This window comes from Bombus pyrosoma, linkage group LG18, assembly GCF_014825855.1.
Source record: "Bombus pyrosoma isolate SC7728 linkage group LG18, ASM1482585v1, whole genome shotgun sequence".
Classification (NCBI taxonomy): Eukaryota; Metazoa; Arthropoda; class Insecta; order Hymenoptera; family Apidae; genus Bombus; species Bombus pyrosoma.
The window spans coordinates 1,440,140-1,465,042 of record NC_057787.1 but is presented as its reverse complement, the minus strand read 5'-3'; the positions used below and the strand labels follow the sequence as shown (position 1 = coordinate 1,465,042).

The 24,903-nt window shown below is 40.7% G+C and overlaps 1 protein-coding gene and 1 long non-coding RNA gene across 3 annotated transcripts in view; both read right to left on the bottom strand.

Annotated features, from left to right (window-relative positions):
* Positions 1–4,788: 4,788 nt before the first annotated feature.
* LOC122577275 overlaps positions 4,789–24,903 on the bottom strand; it is a 146,389-nt gene continuing 126,274 nt past the window's right edge. For both annotated transcript variants that reach the window (XR_006320190.1, XM_043748502.1), the window contains one exon: positions 4,789–5,546. Coding sequence is in view for 1 of the 2 variants with exons in the window: in XM_043748502.1 (XP_043604437.1) it covers positions 5,373–5,546 (174 nt within the window). In the remaining variant the exon portion in view is untranslated. The remainder of the gene's footprint in view (positions 5,547–24,903) is intronic.
* On the bottom strand, positions 22,611–23,484 carry LOC122577281. The gene is made up of 3 exons (XR_006320196.1): positions 23,360–23,484; positions 22,970–23,251; positions 22,611–22,848 (listed from the first exon to the last, which is right to left on the bottom strand). It is a non-coding gene; the product is annotated as an uncharacterized LOC122577281 (long non-coding RNA).

The following is a 24,903-nucleotide window of genomic DNA, read 5'->3' as shown; positions in this document are numbered from 1 at the left end:
TTCTACCAAAATATTTGTATGTTTTTCTAAATTTAGTTTTCCAAATACAAGACATAGTTTAATGTTTCTTGCAACATGGTTTCCATTTCATGTTTAATAAAGCTCTCGGTGAGGCCGCATCACAGGCGGTTATAAATTACGACGAAAGAGTTAACCATTTCACGGTAAGAGAACGGGGTCCGCGGAAATTCGGTCGTTCTATCCTCGAAAATGTATTTTAATCGCGGTTAAAAGAGAGGCCGTGCACAGGGGCGAAACGCGTCTCGGTAAGAGACACGTGTCAACGCGATAAATCGTGCCGATGTCCGACATACGGTTTGCTTTGCACTGCAAATTCGGTACTACGTATATATAACGTGTACGCGTGTATAGTGTAAACTACCCATAGGCGCCGTTATTAAGATCTACAATAATTCGATCTAGTTCATTCGCAATTATATCTTCAATCCCTGCGAATCTTTCTGTGCTCGATATTAACCCTTTGCACTGCTATGTCGAGTGTGACTCGACATTAGTTTCTATCTCAGGAGCTCCTTTGTCGAGTCCCACTCGACATTCTTTCAATTTTTTTGTGGAACTTGCGATAGAAAAGCAGAATTGCATCCTGGAAATTGTTTCAAGATGTATCATACGCTTAAAAATTAGAAAATACAACAATAGTGTGAATAAAACTGGTATTTGAGGTTAGGTTTCCTCCTTTCTTTATTTAAATTGTCTTATCTTTTAGTTAAAGTAAATTTCAAATAAAACACTTAAAAGCGTTGGGAACTGCTGCTAAATAAAAATCGAAATAAAATTCCCAGTGCAAAGGGTTAATACATCGAATCTCATCGAATATTGTTAATCAAACATCTCCATTGGAATTGATCCAATTTTGAAAATTGTTAATATACCATTTCAAAAAGGCAAAATAATCGTCGATGGTATTATCACAAGATGGTATAATATTAAAATAAGATTTGCATGAGGTGGGATTTTACATATCATGACAATTTAAAGGTTAGCAGTTTCAGGGTTCCTAACGACTGATTATCTTCTAGTCGATATAGTCATTGATTAATTTAACTGTCCCTATAGTCTCTGGAAGTTGACAGGACGCATGTTCCGCGACAATGGATCAACACACGAAGTCGTAAGCCTGACACAATGACACGAGCTCGCTGCTCATAGACGATGACTCTTCGACACAGTTCAGGGATGATCTCCGAGGCGAGGAGAAGACTCGAGAAGCATCGCAGAAATTATATGGGGCGCATCCATTCTAACGCGTTTCTCTATTTTTCGACCATTCGTTTCTCTCTCTCTTCTTCTATCTTTGTCTCTCTCGTCCTTTGTACCTCACGATCGTTCTTTCCTCGTTTTCGGTATGTCACCCTCCTTTCGATTCACTTTCGTCGTCCTTCTCTTTCTTTCCTGGCTTTCGCGCGACCGGGAACCACGTTACGCGCGGTTTGCATCCGCACCTTGGACGATTATTTGTTGCTTCCGTTCCCGAGGAACTATTTTCAACCGGTCGCCCCTGTACGACCGCTTTATGAGCAGAATTGAGCAATTAACCGAGATTAAAACAGGTACAAGCTAGGGATTTGGCAAGAGATAAATATGAAATAATAAATTTTTAGTAAAATAACTAGAAAATGAAAACAGTGGAAAGCATACAGTTTATACGAGATATCATCGTGTCTCGATATTTATGGCACGGTAATGTACATGTAGAATAGTGATGCAAAAAATAGAAAAGAAAGTTGGAGAGTAAAAAGTTCTTTATCTTCTTTGAAATGGATACTACAATCCCTGCAACAACGTGAGAATTAAGAATTATGTACTAATAAATCTAGTGATTTTAGCATCGTTGATCAAAACTATTAAATCCTTTTTATGTTTTCTATTTGCATTTTATTAAAAAGAGTAGTAATTTTCTAAAATAACAATCTCCAGATACAGAAACATTCGATGATTACCAGACACCAAAATATTCTGAGATCACCGAACGATCCTCAAGAATCGAATCGATGAAACCCAATGACGCTTGATGCGACTCCTCCCTCGAATTTGGTCTCGTTAACAACTTCCCGACCATCCACGCAATCTCAATCCGACCTTGTAATTAATTATCGACGTGGTTCAGGGTAAGCAAGGAATCGTTCGGGTTCGCGGAATCGATAAGAGTGTATTTTCATGTCCATCCAAATGTCCCTATGTTTCACGACGTCTCGAGCGGCCGCATGCGTGGCGAATAAAGTATCTTCGAATGAAAAATCGGTACCGATGATCCAGGTAGGCGGTCGCAGGTTCTCCAACGAACGCGAACGTCAGGATCGTGGCTCGTTCGTTCGTAACCGCGTCTTGCCACGCTAGGGAGTTATGGCGCCGGCTGGTGGTACGCCTGAGGACCGCTCTCCTGGAGAGGGCGTTATCGGTCGGCTTAATCGAACGATTAATGACACAGTGCGCGTAAAAGTGGCTGAACGAAGCAACGCGAAAAGGAAACAGAGTGGGAATTAACCGGCATGAATGAACCGTGCGCCGCTTGTTAAGAGTTGGCCCTCGACTCCAGACCGTATTTCAATAAAACAACGCACACCGCTGACTGATTGACTAATTATCAAACCGGCCAGTGGACCCAACCGTCCAGATCAATACGCCTGTTAACCACAAGCTTACAGCCTGCCTTCTCCTTTCACAGATCCCCCAGATAATCCCAAGACACGGGGAATTCGGATTTTTATCGTGCTCGACGCGCGCTCGAACCGTAATTGTGACTTTTCGGTTAATTAACGCTCTGCGGTTGCGAGGGATTTTTCAAAGCGGAGCAACCAGATAGCAAAGGTGGCGATTGATCGTTGGTTATGCTTCGTTGATTCTAAAAACCCCCTTGTCCGCTTTCGATATTTGTCTAAGTTGAACCTCGATGGCCGTTCATTTTTTACATTGTCAACTCTATTTACTAGGAATTTTGACACGTTTAAACTTTGCTTTTCTCCTCTCTATCAATATCAAATAACCGTTACCTAGAGCTTTCTCTCCCGTTCACAAAAATCTCTCTGTTCCTTATAAACCACTCTTCCGAAATGGTTTCCAAATGGTCTCTTCTTCCACACTCATTGACTTTTCTCGAAAGTTTTTCTTTTTATTATTTAATTTGTACTTTACAATTTGTCCAGCTGCACATTTGGTAAATTTTTCTAGCTTAATTGTTAAATAGCACGTGGATGGCTAACCCCAGAAGGATACCATCTTCTAGTTTGACTATTTTATTTCTTTAGTGAGATTAGTGTTTCCTTCTTAGTTTTCTTTCTTTAATTCTTCTTTCGAGTTTTGCTCGTCTCAGCAGTCAGATTTTCTCGAAAATCAGCATTCAGTACGAACGAACGTGCCCGAATAGGCGAATCGGTAATCAACGAACATCGATTACAGTCGCAAGTCTCAGAACTAGTTCTCTAATCCTGCTGACCAGGTGTCGAGATATCGAAAGGTGATGGAACGGCTCGAGACGCGTTAAATATTGAGCCAGTCACGAAGCACACGCGGCGTGGCCCGTAATGAGCCCATCCTCCATCCTGCTCCTTTCGAGGATGATACTCGCGCGTTTCCACTCGGCGATCGGACGGTGCTCATTAGCGACGGATTAATAGGATCCAGACGAAGGAACGAGCGGACAAATGCACGGTAGCCGTGTCCACGACGACGCGAGTCATTCGTTTCGAATATTTTGCCACGGTGGACGCGCGTCTGCCGGACGCCGCATCTATCTCGACCCGCGATCGCCGCAACTCTGTCGTAAGGTCTTTATCGGACATCTGGATATTAAGTGAACGCGAGTGTTGCTTAATCAGTGTCCATGGAAATTCGAGGCGGCCCAATCCACTGCGCTGTTGCATCGTCGATTAATAATGCTGCGAGTGCGCTCTCAGCCAGCGTCGTCGATCCTTCGATTTTGGTACTGGGAACTCGCGTTAATTTGGACTTGGCCTGGTTGCTCGGAAATCGGGTTAGGCGAAAATAGTACTACACTACATCTACTTCAATTATATCACTTTAATTGCAAAATCACATTGCAATGATTTTATTCTTTATGATCACCATAGCTGTGTGTAATAAGACACTTGCTTATTTCTGACGTGATGTAGCTTGATCATACAATTATGTCAAATTGTAATTGATTTTATATATTGTGAAATTGTGTTTCACGCTATATTTTATTAAAAAACACATTACATTATACATTACAAATTATCATTTTAATTATCAAATTATGTTATAGAATTTATTACAAATCATACAATGTTTAATTATACAATTATCAATGTGTCAAACTGTAATTGATTTTATAAATTGTAAAATTCTGTTTCACCCTATATTTTATTAAAAAACATATTGCATTATACATTATAAATTATCACCATAATTATCAAATTATGTTATAGAATTTATTACAAATCATACAATTTTTAATCATACAATTATGAACGTGCCAAACTGTAATTGATTTTATATATTATATTAAAAAGTATATCGCATTATACATTACAAATTATCACCATCATTATCGAATTATGTTATAGAATTTATTACAATTTTCATAGAAAATTTCAAAATCGTACAATTTTTAATTATGCAATTATGAACGTGTCAAACTGTAATTGATTTTATAAATTGTAAAATTCTGTTTCACCCTATATTTTATTAAAAAACATATCGCATTAGATATTACAAATTATCACCATAATTATCAAATTATGTTATAGAATTTATTACAAATCATACAATTTTTAATCATACAATTATGAACATGTCAAACTGTAATTGATTTTATATATTATATTAAAAAGTATATCGCATTATACATTACAAATTATCACCATCATTATCGAATTACGTTATAGAATTTATTACAATTTTTATACAAAATTTCAAAATCGTACAATTTTTAATCATACAATTATGAACGTGCCAAACTGTAATTGATTTTATAAATTGTAAAATCGTATTTCACGCTATATTTTATTAAAAAACATATCGCATTATGCATTCCAAATTACCACCATAATTATCGAATTATGTTATAGAATTAATTACTTGATAAATCCTTTACCTTCACAGTCTTTAATTTTTTAATTTCAAGGCAAATTGTAAAGTATCTCCTAAATTGATAGAAAGAGTTCTGATATAACCGGCGCAATTCGTAGCACATGTACGTAGTGGTATTTTTCCTTAGAAGTCTCCTTTGGAATATCCTGCACAGGATCGATTCTACTTGCGTAGAAGTAGATACGATTGACCAAGGTTGCCGTCAGGCCAGAGTCAGGTTTGACGCCAGCCGAGGCGATTTATCAGAATAATGCACACGCCATTACCTCAGTGTCCCCACCTTAAAACCAAGATCTTGATTTCGCGCGAAGCTTCGTGTAAGCCTTCGACTTTCTTCGAGCTTTCCTTATAAGTTGCAATCCACGCTTGTAACATTGTCCCAGTGGTGTGGTAGAGCAGAGGGAAAAAATGTTGCTGCTGGACCAAACATCTTCTTCTTCAAACTTTTTCAACATCTGTAACAAAGGAACATTTACTTTGTTCATTACATTTCTTTTTACTTTTTGACACAGTTACTTTTACTTTCATACTTTGCTAAAGTATTAGGTCGTGTAATAAGTTGGCGTTACGTCGAGTTCAAATTCTTTATGACGAGTTTCATGAATATAAGACAATATACGTCGAAGATGATTCATGTGAACTAACCTTAAACAATCAAGTTGATTCTATAGAAGCCATTCGAGGAGAAACAATCAACGAATATTCTTATTAAACGGCATATTAAAAGATTGTTGTATGCAAATCCAGTTTGGACGTGCCGTGTTTTACAAGTTTCATAAGGCAAACACAGTAACAATTGTTACAAAGTATATTTAACATTTTTTAATATGTAGTTTAATAAGAATGCTTGTTATTCGTTGAATGTTTCTCCTCAAATGGCTTCTATAGAATCAACTTGATTGTTTAAGGTTAGTTCACATGAATCATCTTCGACGTGTATTGTTTTATATTCATGAAACACGTGATAAAGAATTCTATCGTAATTATTAAATGAATCGTAATTAGACATTTTATTGGATGAAAGAAAAATCTGTTAGGATCTTTATTTATTAAAATTTCGAATATTCCAAAATCAATAAAATGTGAATAAAAACATAATGCTGAAATAAAAGAGGAAAACGAATGGCACGAACTTATTGGACGACCTAATAGTTAGATTCGCTGTGTAACTTCGAGGAAATATAAAGTGAAACTTTTCACCGAGTTTTACGTTTCTACGATGGCTTTGGTCGTGTGCATTTGCAGCGGAAGTTTCGCGCGCGTCCCGTCGGTCTAAAGCGAGTAATCCGAGTTCGATGTACGCGCGAACGAAGCTAGGAGTTCGCGTTTTAGTTCCAATTAAAGCGGTCGAAGTGGCGGGCGAATTTACGACGAGTTGATTAATGGGCTGGCGAGGTATTTGTCACGTTGTTTACGAACAGCCGAAAGAATAAGTTGACTGGTATAACTGACCATGGATAGCCGGCCAGATTTATCGCGTTATTATCGATCCGTCCGTCCACGGAAATGGCAGAAAACTGTAATTGAAAGACACCGCTATTCGAGAACGGTGGAAAGCAATATCCGCGACTGGCAACGCGAAACTAATCGGAATCAATCAAACTGTAATACCTGTTTGAATCGTGTAATTGCCGGACGATTTGCTTCGAAAGATTCATTGTCTAGACACGCACAAGCGATAATTTGCTAACTAATATCATTAACGAATTAACAAATTGTACATTATAGATATCACGCTATATAAAAAGATATACAAATTTTTAGGTTATCCGGAAAGTGTCTTTCTTTCGCAAACGTGATTTTTACAACAGTGCACCTTCGTACAAACGTGAAATCAAGTCTGTGAAATGTCGCGGTGTTCATATCAACAGAATAAAATGGATCGTACGTAATTTGACAAAATAATATAAAACAGAAAACGTTGTGCGTCTATTGTTTCTTCATAAAAAGAAAGAATCTTTTTGGACGACCTAATATCTAAGAGGTTAAGTACTAATATTGTATAATTAATGGTTTTATGAAGTAACAATTGGCTGGTGTAATATTTAAACGGTGAAACAGACATTAATTTAGTTTCTATTTCTTTAGTTACGTTCATAAAAATTCGCAATTAATTTGTGCACTTGTGTTGTACAATTTTATAAAATGTCGAATAGAACGATCAGCTGACCAGTAACGTAGCTGAAGAACTGATTACAGTTGTGTAAGAGAATTCATCGTCGACAACTTGTAACTTGTGACCCGTAAAATTGTAACAATAATATTAATTGAATTGTGAAAAGGATGGTAGCAATCGTACAACTGTGCTTGAAAACTTGATGCAGTGTAGAGAAATTCAAAATTGATTTATCCAAAATCGGCGAAATATAAAAGCGATAATTTAATTTCCATTGATAAGACGAAATAAAAATGGTATATAGCTAAAGCGTAATACAGAAAATTAACATAATTTTTAAGATATCGGTTCACCAAGAAATTCTCGTTGCAGCAGTTTGATAAATGGTCATAGAATAAGGGCAGATTCGAGAGACTAAAATATTCAAGAGGTTCCTCCGCAGCACGTATTTAAACTCTTTCAGCGGCCAAGGTATCGATAGGCAGAAGCCAGGCTACCCCGCGTGTGTCGCGACCTGAAAAGCTTCTCCTACCGTGACTTCCGAGATTTATCGTTTAAACGCGCACTTACGGCCCCCGATGGAGGGTATTGCATCACACACAAGCGACGATAAATCATGAAAATACGAGCCGATGACGGGATGCGAGGAAATAGCATTTAATAGATGCCGCGACGAGTTTTCCCAAAGCTAAATCCTTTTTCAGCTGTAAATTATTCGAAAAACATGCATCCTGCTCGAAGAAACAGAAAAGAAGAAGAAAATAAATCAAATCAATCAAAGAAGACTTGGTGTTTTCTCAACGTTTCCACACACAACTGTGTCTTATGTTTACAAGTCCGTGAGAAATATCAGGATCATTAAACGATACGTGGAATATGTAACAAAAAGGAAAGAGTATCGTGACCATCGAGCCGAAACAAGAGAATATAAATCAGAGAATATCGAGTTCATCGACGCATATATATGAAAAGAACTAGAAGACTAGAAGCACGTGCCGCGAAACGTTGAACCCTCTTTCGGTTTATCTGTCCGTTGTAGTAAAAAGGAGTCTCGTCTGTAGGCGATACTATGCTCGTCATTCATACGTACCGAGAATTAATCACTCGCTCTGAAACTCCTGCGTTATCGACGTCTTAACGCTGCTTCTTAATTCGATCGATTTTCGAGAAGGTTCGACGACACTTGTCTCGCAAACTTTAGGTTTAGTCGAATTTAGGTTAGGTTACTTCGGTCGAAATATTAAGTTGTCTGAAAAGTATCTTTTTTTTACAGATCCGTCTTTTACAACGATGCATGTTTATACAAACATGAAACCTAATCTGTCAAACGTTGTGATCTTTATCTTGATAGAACACGATGGATCATATGTAATTCGATAAAATAATATAAAAGATTATTTTCTTATTCTTAAAGAAACTTTTCGGACGATCTAATAGATCAGGGTTATGGACACTATGAAAACTTGCAGATACCAAGCGACAGTTCAAAATTTTCCAAAGCAATATTTTTGCAATATTTCAAATCTAAATCTCAACTTCACAATATACATACATTTCACAGTAAACATTATAAGGCAGATGCTCATGAAGGGTTTCACTTTCCTCGCATGAAATAAACAGGTTTACGAAGCGAGGAGATCGCGAGACGCTCATTAGCAGATCTTATAACGATTTTCCTATTGGCTACCGTCTCTGGCGATCGCGGTGATTCATGGCTGGCAATTATCAAAGCACGAAACTCCCCCGACCGGCGGTATTAAGTGGACGAAACGGTGCGGCGAGTCGCGATACAATCGTAACGTGTAATTTAGCCATTAAGGCTGACCGTGGAAACCTAGTTCACGGCGGTCATCATCATTTCTATCATCCGTGCACCGCGCACGAGCAACCGAACGAACGAGTGAGTGAGCGAACCGTCTGATCTCGAGCCGTGGCGAGCAGCGACGACGCCGATGCATTAGCTATTTAATGCGAGCCTCTTTAGCCTTGGCTAATTGATGGCTGGATATTAGCGTAATTGTAATGAGGCGAAATTACGGCAATCACGCTCGGTCTACCGTCTCTTGCACGGTGGAGGGGAGTCAGTCTCAGGCTTTCGGGAACATCTTCAAAGAAATTCGCCGACGTTTTTTCTCTGCTTCCCTGCCCACCTCACCCTCCCACAACATCTTGTCTCTATCGTCGATCTAGCGTCTGGTATCCACGGTATGCGACGCGCAGCTTTTTGATAGATAACGGTACGGATTTTAGCGGATTCTCAAGGTTTCCTCGTGGCTATGCGAATGCTCGTTCTACCGGTTTCTAATTTTTCTCTGCGATTAAAGACTCACCGATTATGAGTTTGCATTTGGTAGAAGAACGGTTCTGGGTCAAGAGCAACTAGATTTAAGAAACCTGGGAAAGTTGGATAGGATTTGGGAAAGCTAGAGGCTTAAACGTCATTAATTCTCTAGAAGATTGTAATGTGAATGTGTTTAAGTTGATTAGGAATTATAAATTCGAATGTCAGAACCGGATGTCAGTCTAGCCATGAGTAATGAGGCAAGATAGAGTCGTCGATTTCCCATGGATAACGTCGCATCTCTGTGCAACTATCATTCTCGACCGGTTGCGCGTCAAACGATCACGGTAATCTTCCGTCACAAGCGATCGATTCGCGTGAAAGAAACGTGTTATTTAAAGAGAAAAAAGAATGGAAAGAACGACGGATAAATATAAACGTGTCGCCTGCGGTAGTCACGCCAGAGCACGAACGGCGTGGCCGCTTATTTAGACGAACGACTATAAAGCTGAACCTCATCGTTTCGAGTTGTCGGGTCGGTAATTCATCCACCCTCTAGCCGAACTTAGCCACGGGATAGACCAACAACGAGGCTTTGCGCAACGGGCTTAGGGGTTGAAGCGACGCTTAAACGACAGCCATCTGTCGGCCGAGCCGTGAAACTCCTGTCAACGGTGTGCACCATGTCCCGTGGCCGGTAAAGGACACTCGATCGTTATGCTTTATGTATCGGTGGGTGGTTAACGATAACCCCGCAGAAATACCCAGATTATGATAACTATCAGAGGCACGCGGACAGCCATGAACACACGATACGCTTATCCGACAACTGGTTCGCGGCTTAAATATCTTACGAACCGTTGCTCTTTTCTCCAGACAATGTTTTTTTCGTGATTCCTGCTTCGTCCGCCATGATGGATTAGGTAGCGATCTTCGCTAAAAAAATTCAAATTCAAAAGCATGTAAATACCGTTCGTTGCTTGTACACGTACGTACATAGAATTTGAGAAAAACGTGGAATAAATAACGTACTCACGAGAAAGATTTATACATTGGAAGGATTACCGACAACGAGTGTTCGATACTGGATAAAGGCGTAGACAGCTGAATCGACTAGACAAATGTACCGGTGTATGTCCGAACAGGAGGATTCGCATGACAGCAGTTTTTCCGGTGTTTTAAAAGCGCCAAGTAATGAACGTTCGTACGGAATCTCGGGAATTGGCAGCGGTCTCGGGGTTTAATGGCGCGCAGCGCGGAGTTTCGCGGAAGGAAACCGTCCGGTATAGACTTTTGGCTCGGAACGATTGATATAATCGACAACCGTCCGACAAGAACGCTCGTTAGAGAGCCGCGAAACAGCGGATTTATTATAACGTCAGACAGCGCGCCGCTACCGAGCCGGCACCGATTTTTCATCCTGTAAACACGGCCTGATTATTTATGAACGTGCAAACGCACGCGGCACAATCGATTTCACGGAGGCAAATTAGCCCGGACTGCCGGCAGATACGGGCATTAAAATAATAACGCTCATCGCATTAATGGGTTATAATAATTAGGGAAATCCTTGCTCGCCGAGAGGATCGGTCCTCGTTGCGCCAACCGTTTCTCTTCTCTTCTATTCTCTTCTCTTCTTTGCTTTACCCTCTTCTCTTTTTACCCTAATCCACCTCTCGTACCCGTCTATGGCTGTCATATCTCTTGCTTTCTTGCCACGGAAATGGCTTCCTATCGCTGGCAAACCTTCGTCGTGAAATTTCCCTAGATTTGCGATTGAATCGCGATACTTTCTGCCCTACTGGCTGCTTCGCTAATGAAAGCCACGCTGGCGGAATTAATTGGAAAGAATCACGCGATCTCAATGACCAGTCGTCACATACGTAAACCTTGTCAGGCGTTTCGCGTGCTGAACGTTGCTGCGAGCCGGTGTCTGTGACCGAGGCAGATCTTCCGCGTTATCGACACGGGTTACCAACCTTGTGCCTATCGTTCTTTTGGCACAGGGACAAAGGAGTTGGGCAGAGGTTGTGTTTCGAAGCTCGAAAAGATCGTGTTACTCACAGTTTATTATTTATACTACTGCTAACACGTCGGGCATATTATTTACGCGCAGAAATGTTTGAAATGTAGTAGACGGTGATCCTTGCAACTTGCTGCTATAGAAATTCATAAAGTTGGTGTTGTTTTGTTGACTAACACTAGAAACTTGGATGATCGATATTCGAACTATAAATATGTAAAGGGAGACTCCAGAAAAATCAAAATGGAAGATTAGTGTATCTTTTGATGTAATCTTTGATGTAACCTCAACATCAACTATAATTATTGTGATATTTACGATACTAGTTGAATGCCATTACTTCTATTTTCTGGTTATATTATCATAAATCTCTTATTTCAGTTGTATCACACACTCTATATTTAAAGTGATCAATCAAATAGTTTGATTTTTCTAATAATTGTTACTTGTTGAGGTTAACTGATAGAAGAACAAGTGGATGAATTTGTAATAGAAAAATATATTGAAATAAATAAAGGTATAAGTATAATGTATAAGTTCATGCTGATCCAGGTCCTTACTCTCTTAGTGTTACAATACAATGGAAAAATAGGGAGCACGTTCATATATTTATAGCAAAAGGACATTACCAAAAGAGTCAACCTTATAGCTTTAGCTAAAAGCTACAAGGAACATAAATAGAAATCTGTTTATTAATTGTTTTGTTCCTAGACCTTGCAACCCAAAATATAATGTACATTCAAGTGTACAATAATATGCAGCTCTCCTTATTTAGAATATTTCTGCCTAATGGCAGTCTCCAGGTCACAGATATACATAAACAAAGATGTAAAGTTTTTCTTGAAGTAGTCACTTCAGCATTACTGATATATATTTAGTTGGCATAATTATTGCTTGTGTATAACACAACACAGAGAGAAGCAATCTTTTATCTACATAGTTCATGAAAAATCATTGAAATTGGTAAAAAAGCACACAAAATTTCTATGAAAATATCACGAACTATTTCACTCTGATAGTTCTTACATCAAAGAGGAATACAAGTAGTGATCTCTTTCCAGATTCCTGTAGAATGTACTCCAATTAATTCAATGGATCGAAAAATTAGGAAGAATGGCGGCGCCGAAGGAAACCGGCTGGCGCAATTATCGCAGCGACCAAAGAAGCCGAAGAATCTCGGAAATGCTGAAAGCAGCCGGTCTTTCGCGTGCAACCGTAGGCAAGTTAAGAGCCACTTCGCCGCGATCTTGCAGGTTTAGAAAGTTCGAGCATTACCGAGCAAGATTAGGGTGAGAAAATTCGCAGAGCTCGCTCGCGGTTCGGCAACGCGGCAGCCGAGGGTGTTTTAATGGGCCTCGATTAGCGAAGCAAGGCGCCAGGGAGCCGTAGCCAACCGGTACAGAGAGAGAGAAAGAGCGCAGCGATCAATCGCTGGCGCGTTCATTTCCTTGTCGAAACGCCGTCGATACTCCCGGGACCGGAACAGCTACTTTCTCGAGCAGTTACGGAGTTCTAATCTTTTTACGCGGGCCCCCTCGAGCGTTCTCGAGCAGAAGCGCGAACTTTCTTACTGGAAAACAGAACGCGGCGTTTCTTACAGAAGCAATCTTTTATCTTTTTTCGAATACGTGCGAGAAGGTATGTAATCAGGTGATAAATTAGAAAAACAGAGTTTAAGAAAGCGATATAATTAAACGAAGCGAGGATGAAATTAAAAAAGCAGGAAGTAAATACATAATTTGAGAATCAAAAGATAAATCATGAATGGACAGAAATAAATGTGGAAGGTAAACAAAGTGAAAGCGTACATACAGTGGCTGGGAAACTATTATTTCGAATTATTTTCCGTAGAAACTTTCTATTTTTATATCGTAAACGTTACTGTTGTTATTTCTATACTCAGAGGTAGGATCACAATAGCTATTATTATATTTAATGGATAAATCTGTCACACCGTTCTGAGCCAACGAAAACCTTTATTGCACACACTTACATGGACTAGGGATAAAAACAAAAGAACATCTTAAACCTATCGATTAAATCTATCGATTGTAACTAGAATTATCTCCTAGTCACTATTTCTTGTAACTAGCGTATCTGCATATGGATGGCGAGCATGAACTCACATTGTCATTTTCAACAGTTACGTTTTGAAATATCATTATTACTTTAACGAGGTACAACTATCGTGTTTATATTGGTAAAATTTGAAACGATACATTTTATAATTCTCCGTCTAAATTAACGAATCTTTAGTTAGAAACTTTCGTACATTATTTTGAATTATTTTCCGTAGAAACTTTTTATTTTTATATCGTAAACGTTACTGTTGTTATTTCTATACTCAGACGTAGGATCACAATAGCTATTATTATATTCAATGGATAAATCTATCACACCGTTTTGAGCCAAAGAAAACCTTTATTGCACACACATACGTGGACTAGGAATAAAAACAAAAGAACATCCTAAACTTATCGATCAAATCTATCGATTGTAACTAGAACTATCTTCTAGTCACTATTTCTTGTAACTAACGCGTCTGCATATTAATGGCGAGCATGAACTCACGTTGTCATTTTCAACAGTTACGTTTTGAAATATCATTATTACTTTAACGAGGTACAACTATCGTGTTTATATCGGTAAAATTTGAAACGATACATTTTATAATTCTCCGTCTAAATTAACAAATCTCTAGTTAGAAATTTTCGTACATAAAACAATTACCAAATCGATATTTGAGTATACTGACGCAAACAGCGCGTTAAACACAATAGCGTGCAAGAAAAAATCTGAAGACAATACGAAGCCTTATCCATGACAAATTCTGATGAAGCATAAAGCACAGGAAAGCCATTAAACTTGACGCCTTTAACGATCATACGTGAGTCATAATAACTCTTAGCCAACAGAGTCCCTGAACTAAATACACCATCGCTACCTAACGTTCCTTCAAACCTCACCTGCTTACTGCAATCATTGAACATCTCACACAGAGTGAACTGACCATCCAACCACGCAGTTAACTTCTGCAACCGATCACTCACCTCTCTCTCTCTCTCTCTCTCTCCTCCTCCTCACATCGAAATAATCCATCCACAACTCAATCTGAACCCTCATCCCTATAATTTGATCCAGGGCAAAAGCAAAGATCACGTTGGATAACGAACAATGATGGCTGGTGGGCTGAAGGAAGCGGCTCGCAATCCGATCAGGACCCAAGCGTGTCGTATCCTAGTTGGTGGAAATCGCCGCTTGAAATTCAGCATCGGTTGATCGCGGCTGGGAACGCGAGCCTCGTACCGGAGCGGTACACGCGGCAATTTGCGTGTTCGCGGATCCTCACACGTATTATTTCGCGGGACCCAGGGAAATGTGTAATTCAAATGAGTTACGAGCGGTATCGCACTCCTGGGAAGTAGGTGCTAAGCGGTCGGATATGCTGATAGAGCGGCAGTGATACGTACGACTGGAGGTGGGATCGCGATGGGGTTGAAAAGCGGCCGGTAAGAGAGAAACGGATGTATAGAGAGACACGGAAGAGTAGAGACGAGAGTGTGTGAGGAGGGGACACGATACGGTTACAGCGGAGGGATAGGGCGCGACGAGAGCTCTGTTTGTAATAGTCTGTGATGGTACGCGGCGATGAGATGTGATCGCTTGGCGATGAGCTGTGGGCGACCTGATGGTCCCGCAGCGCTCTGCCATGCTCGCCTCAACTCCTGCACTCTCTCGACCAACCTCGTACCAGATCCAGTTACTGCCTACACGACTGTCCGGCGCAATCTCTTTTTTCTCCCCTCTCTTGGATCTTTATCGCCGTGCAGGAATCCACCGCGATTTTCCGCGCTACCTGGAAAATTGCGGCCCGGGTCCTCGCCTTCTCTGGTCCAGGAATACGCACATGGGGCACGCGTGGATCGATTTGATGGATGCCTGGCGAGTTTTTAATCTTCGCTAAGGGTGAGAGGGTGGCTCGGCTTGTTACCATGCTTTGTAATTGCTTGGAAGGTTAGGTTTGATGGGATGTATTGGAAACGAGGCAATGTCGAGGGGTTGGTCCGCACGTTTGGTGAAAGTTTCGGCGAGGGAATTGCAGCGAAATGTTCCTACGATTTCTTTATCCGGGAGGGTACATTTTCTTGCGATACTGCGCTGTGACAGTTAATTTGGAGTGAGATATTCGTAGCCAAATTAGCAATTTTTTGTTATTAAGGCAACATTATTTTGTAGTCTATGAATAATTTCCCATCTGTGAATCGTAAACTGGTTTTTGAATGAAAATCATGGTTATTTTTGGTTTCAGAAAATGTTACCACGAAGACCTTCAACGCTTATTCATCTCGATATGCTTGTATTGAGATATGTGTAATTTTGTATGCTAGACTTGATTGGCCGCGTAGTAGTGACACACGTATGTGAATATGAGTATGTGGAAGTATGTGTGTACACAGCTTCTCGAAAAACAGATGAATGTAACTGTTGCATTGGTAGCGCGGTAAAGAAGATGGTGAGACAAAGAGAGCGCTGAGACGCGTGCAAATGATATCCACGAATATCCTGGGAATCCTTCATTAAATAAATCTAAAACTATTTTAATATGAATTCTAAGCGTAACCTTAGTATTCCTTTACTTTTATTTTGACAATTAAGATCCACAATTCTTAACAGCTTGATTTTTAATAACAAGACGCACTTAACGCTGGAGAAACGATAGGAAACATTGGCCCAGACGCTGCCGCGGCTCTCATAGTGAAAGCAAGCAACCAGAAATCAACGAAGACCACGGAATCGAAGACTATACTTCGCTCGAAGGATCGTACCGTTCCAACGACCGTTCACCAGCCCGCAGGATCTCCACGGTCGTGATAAACGGTAGTTTGAGGCAGCGCGGCAAAGGAACGGCCGATGCAAAGTGATAACATAATCAGGTGATAATGTGGCAGTCATATCTCATCGCGAGAACCCGAGCGAGAAGTTAAAAGCAAGCGTAGACGAAGATAGAGGGAGAAAGAGCATGTTGGCGTAGGAGGGGACGGTGAAAGAAGATGGTAAGTGCTCTGGAGAAGGTGGAAAAGAGAACGGAAGGTGGTTCTCTCTCATTGGCTAGCTTGCTTCGCGTCTAAACCCTTTGAGAGGGTAGGAGGAACGCGACGAATGACAACACCATTCGAGGAGAGTGAGTTTTCGCGAACAGCCGCTGTTATCTTCTAAATAAGGGGTTGCCAGGACTGATTCGACGATGATAACGTTTGTCGAGATGCATTCTCATTATTCTGTCTGATACTGTCGAGAAGGTAAATTGATTAAATTGCAGGGCGAACGGCCGCCAAGCAAACGTAAACGCCGATTTTCGTTTGTTTTCATTAATCCTGCGTTCCGATCCCCTTCCTCTACTCGTGATTTTCAAATGGCGTGCCAATTAGATTCGCGTGACCTCCTTCATTACCGTATCATCGTATTATGCGCTGAACGGTGTGTAGCAGATTAAACAGCACCTTATAACGCGTTAGTTGCGGATCTGCTTTTTATTTTCTACAATCTTGTTGCCTGACAGATAATTTTCATACGATATCTATATACCATACTGTAAACGTAAATCTGCCTACAATTTCATGATTATTAGTTTGCATTCTGCTACTGAGAACCACGTGCCAGCTCTCTGATCATAACCTACAAAATGGGCATATTAATAAAAATTGAAATTCCATCATTTCGCAAAATATTATCCTTAACAAACATGATCTTTTTAAAAGCAATACGATGTTGCAACAATCCAAGTCTTACGTGTTAACCAAAATCTTGCATCTGCAGATACTTCTTACTGACCAGTGATTGAATTTTTTCAAGAGTATCCTTCAGACTCGAAACTAGACTCGAGGAAGCTTTAATAAAATCTTTCCCTTCCGATAGCCTTCAATTTCTACCAACGAAACTCGGTGCGCGGTATCGTGTTTAAATTCTCTTTTCATTCATTTTCCTCGCAAGGAAGCTGAATCGAGTTGACCTGGTTCCGGTGTGAGTACAATCGCGTTAGAAACAAATGCAGGGGAGAGCAATACTCGTGAAGATGGGAATGTATCAAATGCGAGTTAGGGCCACGGCCAGCAGCCTGTGCCTCGCAAACCCACCTCTCTCTTTTCCTATCCTTCTCATTCTTACGGTTCCTTTCTACTCAACAGGCCTTCCCTGCTTTCCTTTCTCCCTCTCTCACTCTCCACTTATTATTTGTAGCCACAGCGTGGTGGTTTGCCGGCGCGCACCAGCATCCATTTAATCTCTCTCAGTGAGAAGCGTTTCTTTGATCAGCGCGCGACCGCATCTGCCTGGTAATATCTCAAGCTGGTCCTGCAACCGGCGTCCCGGGCGCGAGCTCCCCGTCTTGCCCGCACCGAGGCATTTGTTGCTGTCAACCGGCACCTCGGATAGTCTCTGTACCCGTTGACTGCGCGCTCTTCCCTTCCCCTTGCTCCTTCTTCTGCTGCTTCATCCTCTTCTTTTTCTGCCGCGTTTCCACTCATCTTCGTCCTCGTCATAGTCTTCTTCTTCTTCCTTCACCGGACCCTTGGTCGCTGCCACGAGGCTTCGAAGGTTCGCGTGAGCCCAAGTCGCGTGCATATCGTCGTTCCACCACTTTCGACCAATGGAAATCCTGTATTTTTCGTCTTTGCATGCGTGCCAGGATCTTTGTCTGTTTTTAAAAAAAGAGCGCGTCTTATAAATTTGTCGATGGCTTTCGTTGATTTTAGAAGGCTTGACGTTATTACGAAGAACGTACGGATCGAAGAATTTCGAAGCTCGTGCGGCCATTTTTCACTGTACTTTTTTATAAAACACAACGAAATTCGATTTTGTACAATAAAAATGTGCCGCAAAAACGTATTAACTTGGAAGGAGAATCGCGAGGGCAGTAGACATTAATCACGCGAAATATTTTGGCTTCTGGTATTTCGAGAGGGTTTCCATAATTAATACTAACCGATTCTACCTGTCTTCCGCAATTTTTATCCTATTTCTCATGTTTCGAGAAGCGTAACGACGCATCCTTAATTCGTTCGAGCTTCGTTTCTTAGATGTTGCCGTGTACGTTTCACTTTCCTTATTCCGTCTACTTTATCTTCCGCGGTGGAACGGTTCTTAAGAAGATAAGAATCTTCCAGAAAATAGTAACAAATTGAACAATTCGTCGCGTATTTCCGCTCACTACCATCGAAACTTTCATTTTATAGATATCATCAAACTGTGCTGTTCGAAGAACATATTTCCCTCGCTTTCTGAACTATGAGATATGAGCCTCTTTAGAGAAACACGAATTATCTTAATTATATTTAACGTATGCGCATACGCATCGCAAAACGGTAGAATTATTTGAGCCGTATAACTTTCAACATGTTGAAGAACTTGAACTTTACATTTGATAATGAAGCTTCTTATAGAACACTGCTAGCCTTTTACATGATACGTAAAATGAAATAAAATAATGTACATGCGCTATTGAATTATGGCAATTACAAACGAGTATATTAATATTAATTGAACAAATTTTCCTTTCTACGAGTATAAAATCTTCTATCGTCGTAGAGAACTACGGTAGTCGAGCTGTCAATGTAATTGCACGATATATTTCACTGTTTATCACGCTACTGATAACGACTTCGATAATCTGTTTCCAAATATACATCTTCTAAAAACTCATCACAACTGAACTTGGCGTAATTAAATTGTTAGAGTCTTTCTTTTACAGACACGTCTTTTACAACGACGCATTTTTATACAAACGTGAAATCTAATCTGTCAAACAAACAACAACAAAATGGATCATAATTCGATAAATTAATATAAAACGAGAAATGTTGTGCATTCATATTTACTTACAAAACGAAAGAAACTTTTTGGACGACCTAATACTTAGGTTAACTGAAATATTCATCTGACCCGAAAACCTAACCTCATCGAATTGACAACTTCATATTCTGACAGTTGTCGACTTTCATCCAGATAAAAAGAGCTCGAGCTGCGGTCAAGAATCGTCTCTTCCTCCAAGCTTCCTTACGATTGCGAATTATTGCCAACGTTTTGTCCACCTGGTCCACAGGATATTCATCCAGGAACGTTTCACGATCGTAATCCGCTGGACGCTCACGTTCGCTTTAAAAAATACTTGAGCGGCCGGTATTTGTCATTTAATTAACAGCTAGTGTATTTGCACGATCGTTAACAGCGACCTGGGGTCTGTCGTGAAAGAAGTCGGCTCGCTCGCGAAGAAAACAGGAAACGAAATGGAGTGCTCCTGTGTTGGGACAACTGGCTGCAAGGATATATTATAGGTCGCCAGCGGGGCACACACGCTCGCGCGTAAAGATGCACGCGTGTGCACACACATAGGACACTGTATAAGCGTGTGTGTAAAAGTGGCTATGTGTATGGTAGTAATATGTAACGCACTTTGGAGTAATGCTACGTCAAAGCCAGCGCCACCGAAAATATGAGCCGGCTGCCGAGCGCCCCGCTAATGCTCGCCCATTTATTATGCTTACATTATTTCGAGATTATTAGTCTTCTCCTCCTCTTCTAAAAACCTTACGTAATGTTTTGACTCGCGACCCGCCGCCGCTACCGCGCTAATGTCGCTGCAAATAAGCGGCGCGGGCCTGCTCGGAAATTTCGCTGGCCCGTTCGCGAGCTACCCCTAATTCCTCACTTTCCTGCTCGTCCTACATTCTGTCCCCGTTGTTTCTTTTTTTTCACGTTCGTCCTGATTACCGAGGGATAGCTAGCACGGAAATTTTAAGCCGCAAAGGTAGGTCGGTTCGTATTTGATAACGTCATGCCAGGTGAATTAAAGTAAAACAACCGAAAAGATGCAGATATGTAGTTAGAGATGTTAGAATGAGAATTGTTATTATCCATTTTGATAGGTTGGTTCTACTCTTAGGATTTTTCATAAAGCTTTGAACAATCTGTGTTTACGTTTTCTATTTGATTATACCCACAGAGTACAGTTTGAATGTTTGGCTTTTTCATTTATCTTAAGACATCCTATTTACGCTTTAGAATATTAATTTAAATAATAATGTGTGGGTTTATTATTATCCATTTTGATAGGTTGGTCCTACTCTTCGGATTTTTCATAAAGCTTTGAACATTTTCTATTTGATTATACCCACAGCATGTGCACAGGATCTCAAAAAACAGAAGAATGCAACCGTTCCATTGGTAGCGCGGTAAAGGAGATGGTGAGATAAAGAGAGCGCTGAGACGCGTGCAAATGTGTATCCACGAAAATCCTGTAAATTACATATTAAATAAATCTGAAACTATTTTCATATAAATTTTAAGTGTAATCTACGTGTTCCTTTACTTTTATTTCGTCGATTAAGATTCACAATTCTCAACATCTAGTATCTATGCAAAAATGAAAAACTATTAATCAGATTTAATAACTCACAGCGTCTATCGTTGGTAGCTAAACATCTGTAAGGTCAACCAACGTAAACTTCTCCACAAGTTAACTAACAAAGATACTACAACGAGATAATCAAAATCTACTCTTCTCTATATCATTCGAAGAATTCTAAATTCCTTTACTCCTTTGCCTCTTTCCCAATCGACGCAAGGCGGCGTGACGTACTTAGCTAGGGGTCGTCCATGGAACAACGGGCGAGGAAATCCACGTACACAGGTGAACGAGCGCGCAACGTGAATTAGACAGCTGTCAAAGTCCCGCGGAGGAGAAGATCGAGTGGCCATATATGTGGTGCGCGAAAGGGCATCAAGAGAGCTTAGAGGAGAGGGTGGAAGAGAGGTGGTGGAGAGGGAGGGTTTGGCAGGCAGGCGAATGGATTTGGATGTGGAATGGAAGCAAGGCAATAGTAGGAGCGCTAGACAAAGACAGTGGTATGCCGGGGGAACAGGCGGAGAGCAACGGGAGATGCTGGAAAGGGGACAAAAGAGGGAGAGGGGGTGAGCACTGATAAATACCACGCCATTTCTCTTTGTGCTCCCCGGCGAGAGCACAAACACAGGGCGGCTCCCTTCGTTTCAACCTGAGCGAGAGTAGCTACCTAAACCTTCCTCTCTTCTTATTCCATCTCTCTCTCTCTCTCTCTCTCTTTCTGTTCCTTATCCTTCCTCATCTCTTTTGTGCCCGACTTCGACTTTACCCTCCCGCTTTTCTCTCTCTCTTTCTCTTTCTTTCTTTTTCTCCTCTTACCCTTTCCCGGTGTATAGTCCCGTCTCTCGATCGTTTCACCATCACTCTGTTTATCTTTCGATATTTCCCAGGTTTCGGCTTTATCGTGACTTGCGGCGAGATTAGCTTAGCGAGCAAGGATTAACGACGTTCAATGAATCTGCAGCGTGTTTTATGTCGGACAAGCTTCGATTGATTCGGACAGTTGTGGCCAATTGTGGTATCAGTGACGATCTTACTTAGAGACAACTGCGAATAAAGCGAGGCTGCAATAAAATGAAACTTGTGTGCTTCTATTGCAACTATTGGGTTGGCAACTAAGTGATTGCGGACTTTGCCAATACCATCTAACGACAAAATCCGCAATCACTTAGTTGCCAATCCAATAGAAGGATATTTACGTCCAAATTTACATGAATACAAAAAATTAAAAATTACGTAAATAATTAAAAAACTACAAAAATTACATGCATGGAATTAAGGAAAAGAAATACTTTACTTCAGATATTTTCCACATTCTTGCGTCTTGTAGTCTGTATATCTTTGCACATTAACATTTTCCAAATAAACAGTCAAGCACATTCTAATTATAGTTACAATTACTATGCGCATTCGTATTCGCTTGGAGATCCATAACAAGGTTCTTTGGACAAACGTAGATGTATCCTGCACGAAAAATTTGACTTTTAGGAAATACATAAATTATATCGGGATACTTTCAAAGAAAGTGTTACAACTAACGTACAATAATCCAAAGTGTTACAATAATCCTCGATAAAACCAACGTATGCGATTTGTGTTGTTCAAGACGACGAAGTTTTGTAAAGAGAAGGGTTGAAACTCCTCGCGAGCAGATGATCGATGATCGACAGGATCGTTTGAAGGACAAAACAGATACGTTTAATCCCGGAGGCGAGTCATCTCGCGTGTTTCCGATGCTTCGCAGAGGGGAACAAGCGGTGAAGTAATTAAGAAGCCTTTTTTTCGATGGATTTTCTCCAGCGGCAGCTCGCACGAATGGCGGCCAATGCCCGATTTCTCCTCAGGGATTGGTTTTAAAATTAATGCTGTGTTTCTCCGTTTCGGCTCTTAATGGATTCTGGGAGGAGCTCAGCGAGAACCAATCGCCTTCTGCAGACAACCTGAACCGAAGTGAAAGCATGACACCCACGAAACGATGCCGGCCGCTTCTCGAGATTAGGTCGTATTCACGACTTTTTCCCTTTTCCCTACCTTCGTCCCACCACTGATCCGTTTGCTTACCTGGTCATCGACTAGGGTCCATCGGTCTCAGCGACGTTCTTAATGGTAACGTAGTATAAAAACTCGTTTGGCGGTGCCTGGTGGATGGTCGCGACACGCACTAACATAGGAAATCGATGAGATATCGTGACTGGAATTTTACATTGGCTTTCGAACGGTAAATTACATTGCGTAAGTTTCATTAGTTTCGAATTTCAGGGAGAAAATAATTGGAAAGAATAGTTGTTATTTGAAATCGAGTCTTCTAAGTCTTTTTAATCCATCGTTCTGGTTGGTTTATCGCTGAAAATAATTAAATTTTCTTATAATAGGAACATGCTAGCGTAAGACACCGTAGCTTGAGTTCGTAAGAATCAATGGAGAAAATAAGGAAATTGTAAAGTAATTTACCATTTGTCAAGACTGTGCTCATACAAAACTCAAAGAATCCTCGCATTAACTGATCTTCCACGTCCTCGTAGATGTCACATGTACATGTAAATACAGTTACACAGTTCCAGCAACCTCATATTTCACATTGGTATTATGATCGGATCTTTTGCCAAGCATTAACACGATCGCCTCATCCCTCCTTCGATAAATTCATTCTCCTTAATATCAGTCAGCCATAACGAAAACCAGGAGATTTATCAATATCTTCGATATCCACCTACTCTGGCGTAAACCGCCTACGCACAAACCATCCGAATCACAGCCTATTCAATGTCAACCGGGACGAAGCAGACAAACGAAGGCTGTCCACACTTTTTGCCCCTGAAGCGCATGCAACATAACTGTTCCCCGTTTCCCGTACCATGAATAAGATAACGTTGGTGCGTATAGCATTTTCATTCCACCAGAATATCGACGCAGTGCCTGTTGAATAATAATCGGCCGACTACGAACCGAGTTCCGTTAGGCTGAACCGCGAAAAGAAGAAACCAACGATCCCACGACGCAATGATGGCCGCGTACAAAGGCCGCGAATCGCTGACGTAGCGGCCGTTTAGTAGGTACATTGAGGCGTGGGCGTAGAACGGACGGTGCGTAGGCTAGCCAGGATTAAGACGTCAGGCGCCCGCGGCGCTTGATTAATGCAGCGCATTCACGGCAACGAAAAGATCCTGCGCCCTTTGCGGGATCTCGCGCGAGTCTCTGCAACCTCCGCCGAGAAACCACGTTCGCCGTTTTTCTAGCGGACACGTAACGAATAGCGAAGCGAACGAGCCGACCACTGCACTGTAACACCGCGGACCTCTGCCGCGATCGTTTGACGACACTGCACCACTCCGAGAATTCGTCCAGGACCTTTCAACTGTTTCATAAATCGAACATCCTAATCGATATTGTGAATAATATTGGAATTTAGAAGGTTTGGGAGAATTAGGAATTTTTTAAGCTCCGGAGAGTATCTAGGGAATTTAATAACATTAGGTTATCCGAAAAGTTTCTTCCGTTTTATAAGAAAATAATAGACGCACAATGTTTTTTGTTTTTGTTGAGAATTGTCGATCTTAATTGCCGAAATAAAAGTAAAGAAACACTAAGGTTACACTTAGAATTCATATTAAAGTAGTTTTAGATTTATTTAATAAAGGATTTCTAGAATTTCGTCGATATACATTTGCACGCGTCTCACCACTTTCTTTGTCTCACCATCTTCTATACCACACTGCCAATAGAACAGTTACATTCATCTGTTTTTGGAGACGCAGCGCACACACATACTCCCACACACTCATATTCACATACGTGTGTCACTACTACGCGGCCAATCTAGTCTAGCACACAAAATTATACATATCTCAATAGTTTTATATTTGTTTATTGAATTATGCACGTACTAATAGAAATAGAACGAAAAGGAAATAAAAGGATAAAAGAGAAATTGTTGTTCATCTATTATCACCTTATGAAACGAAAGAAACTTTTTGAATAACCTAACAAGTATACGG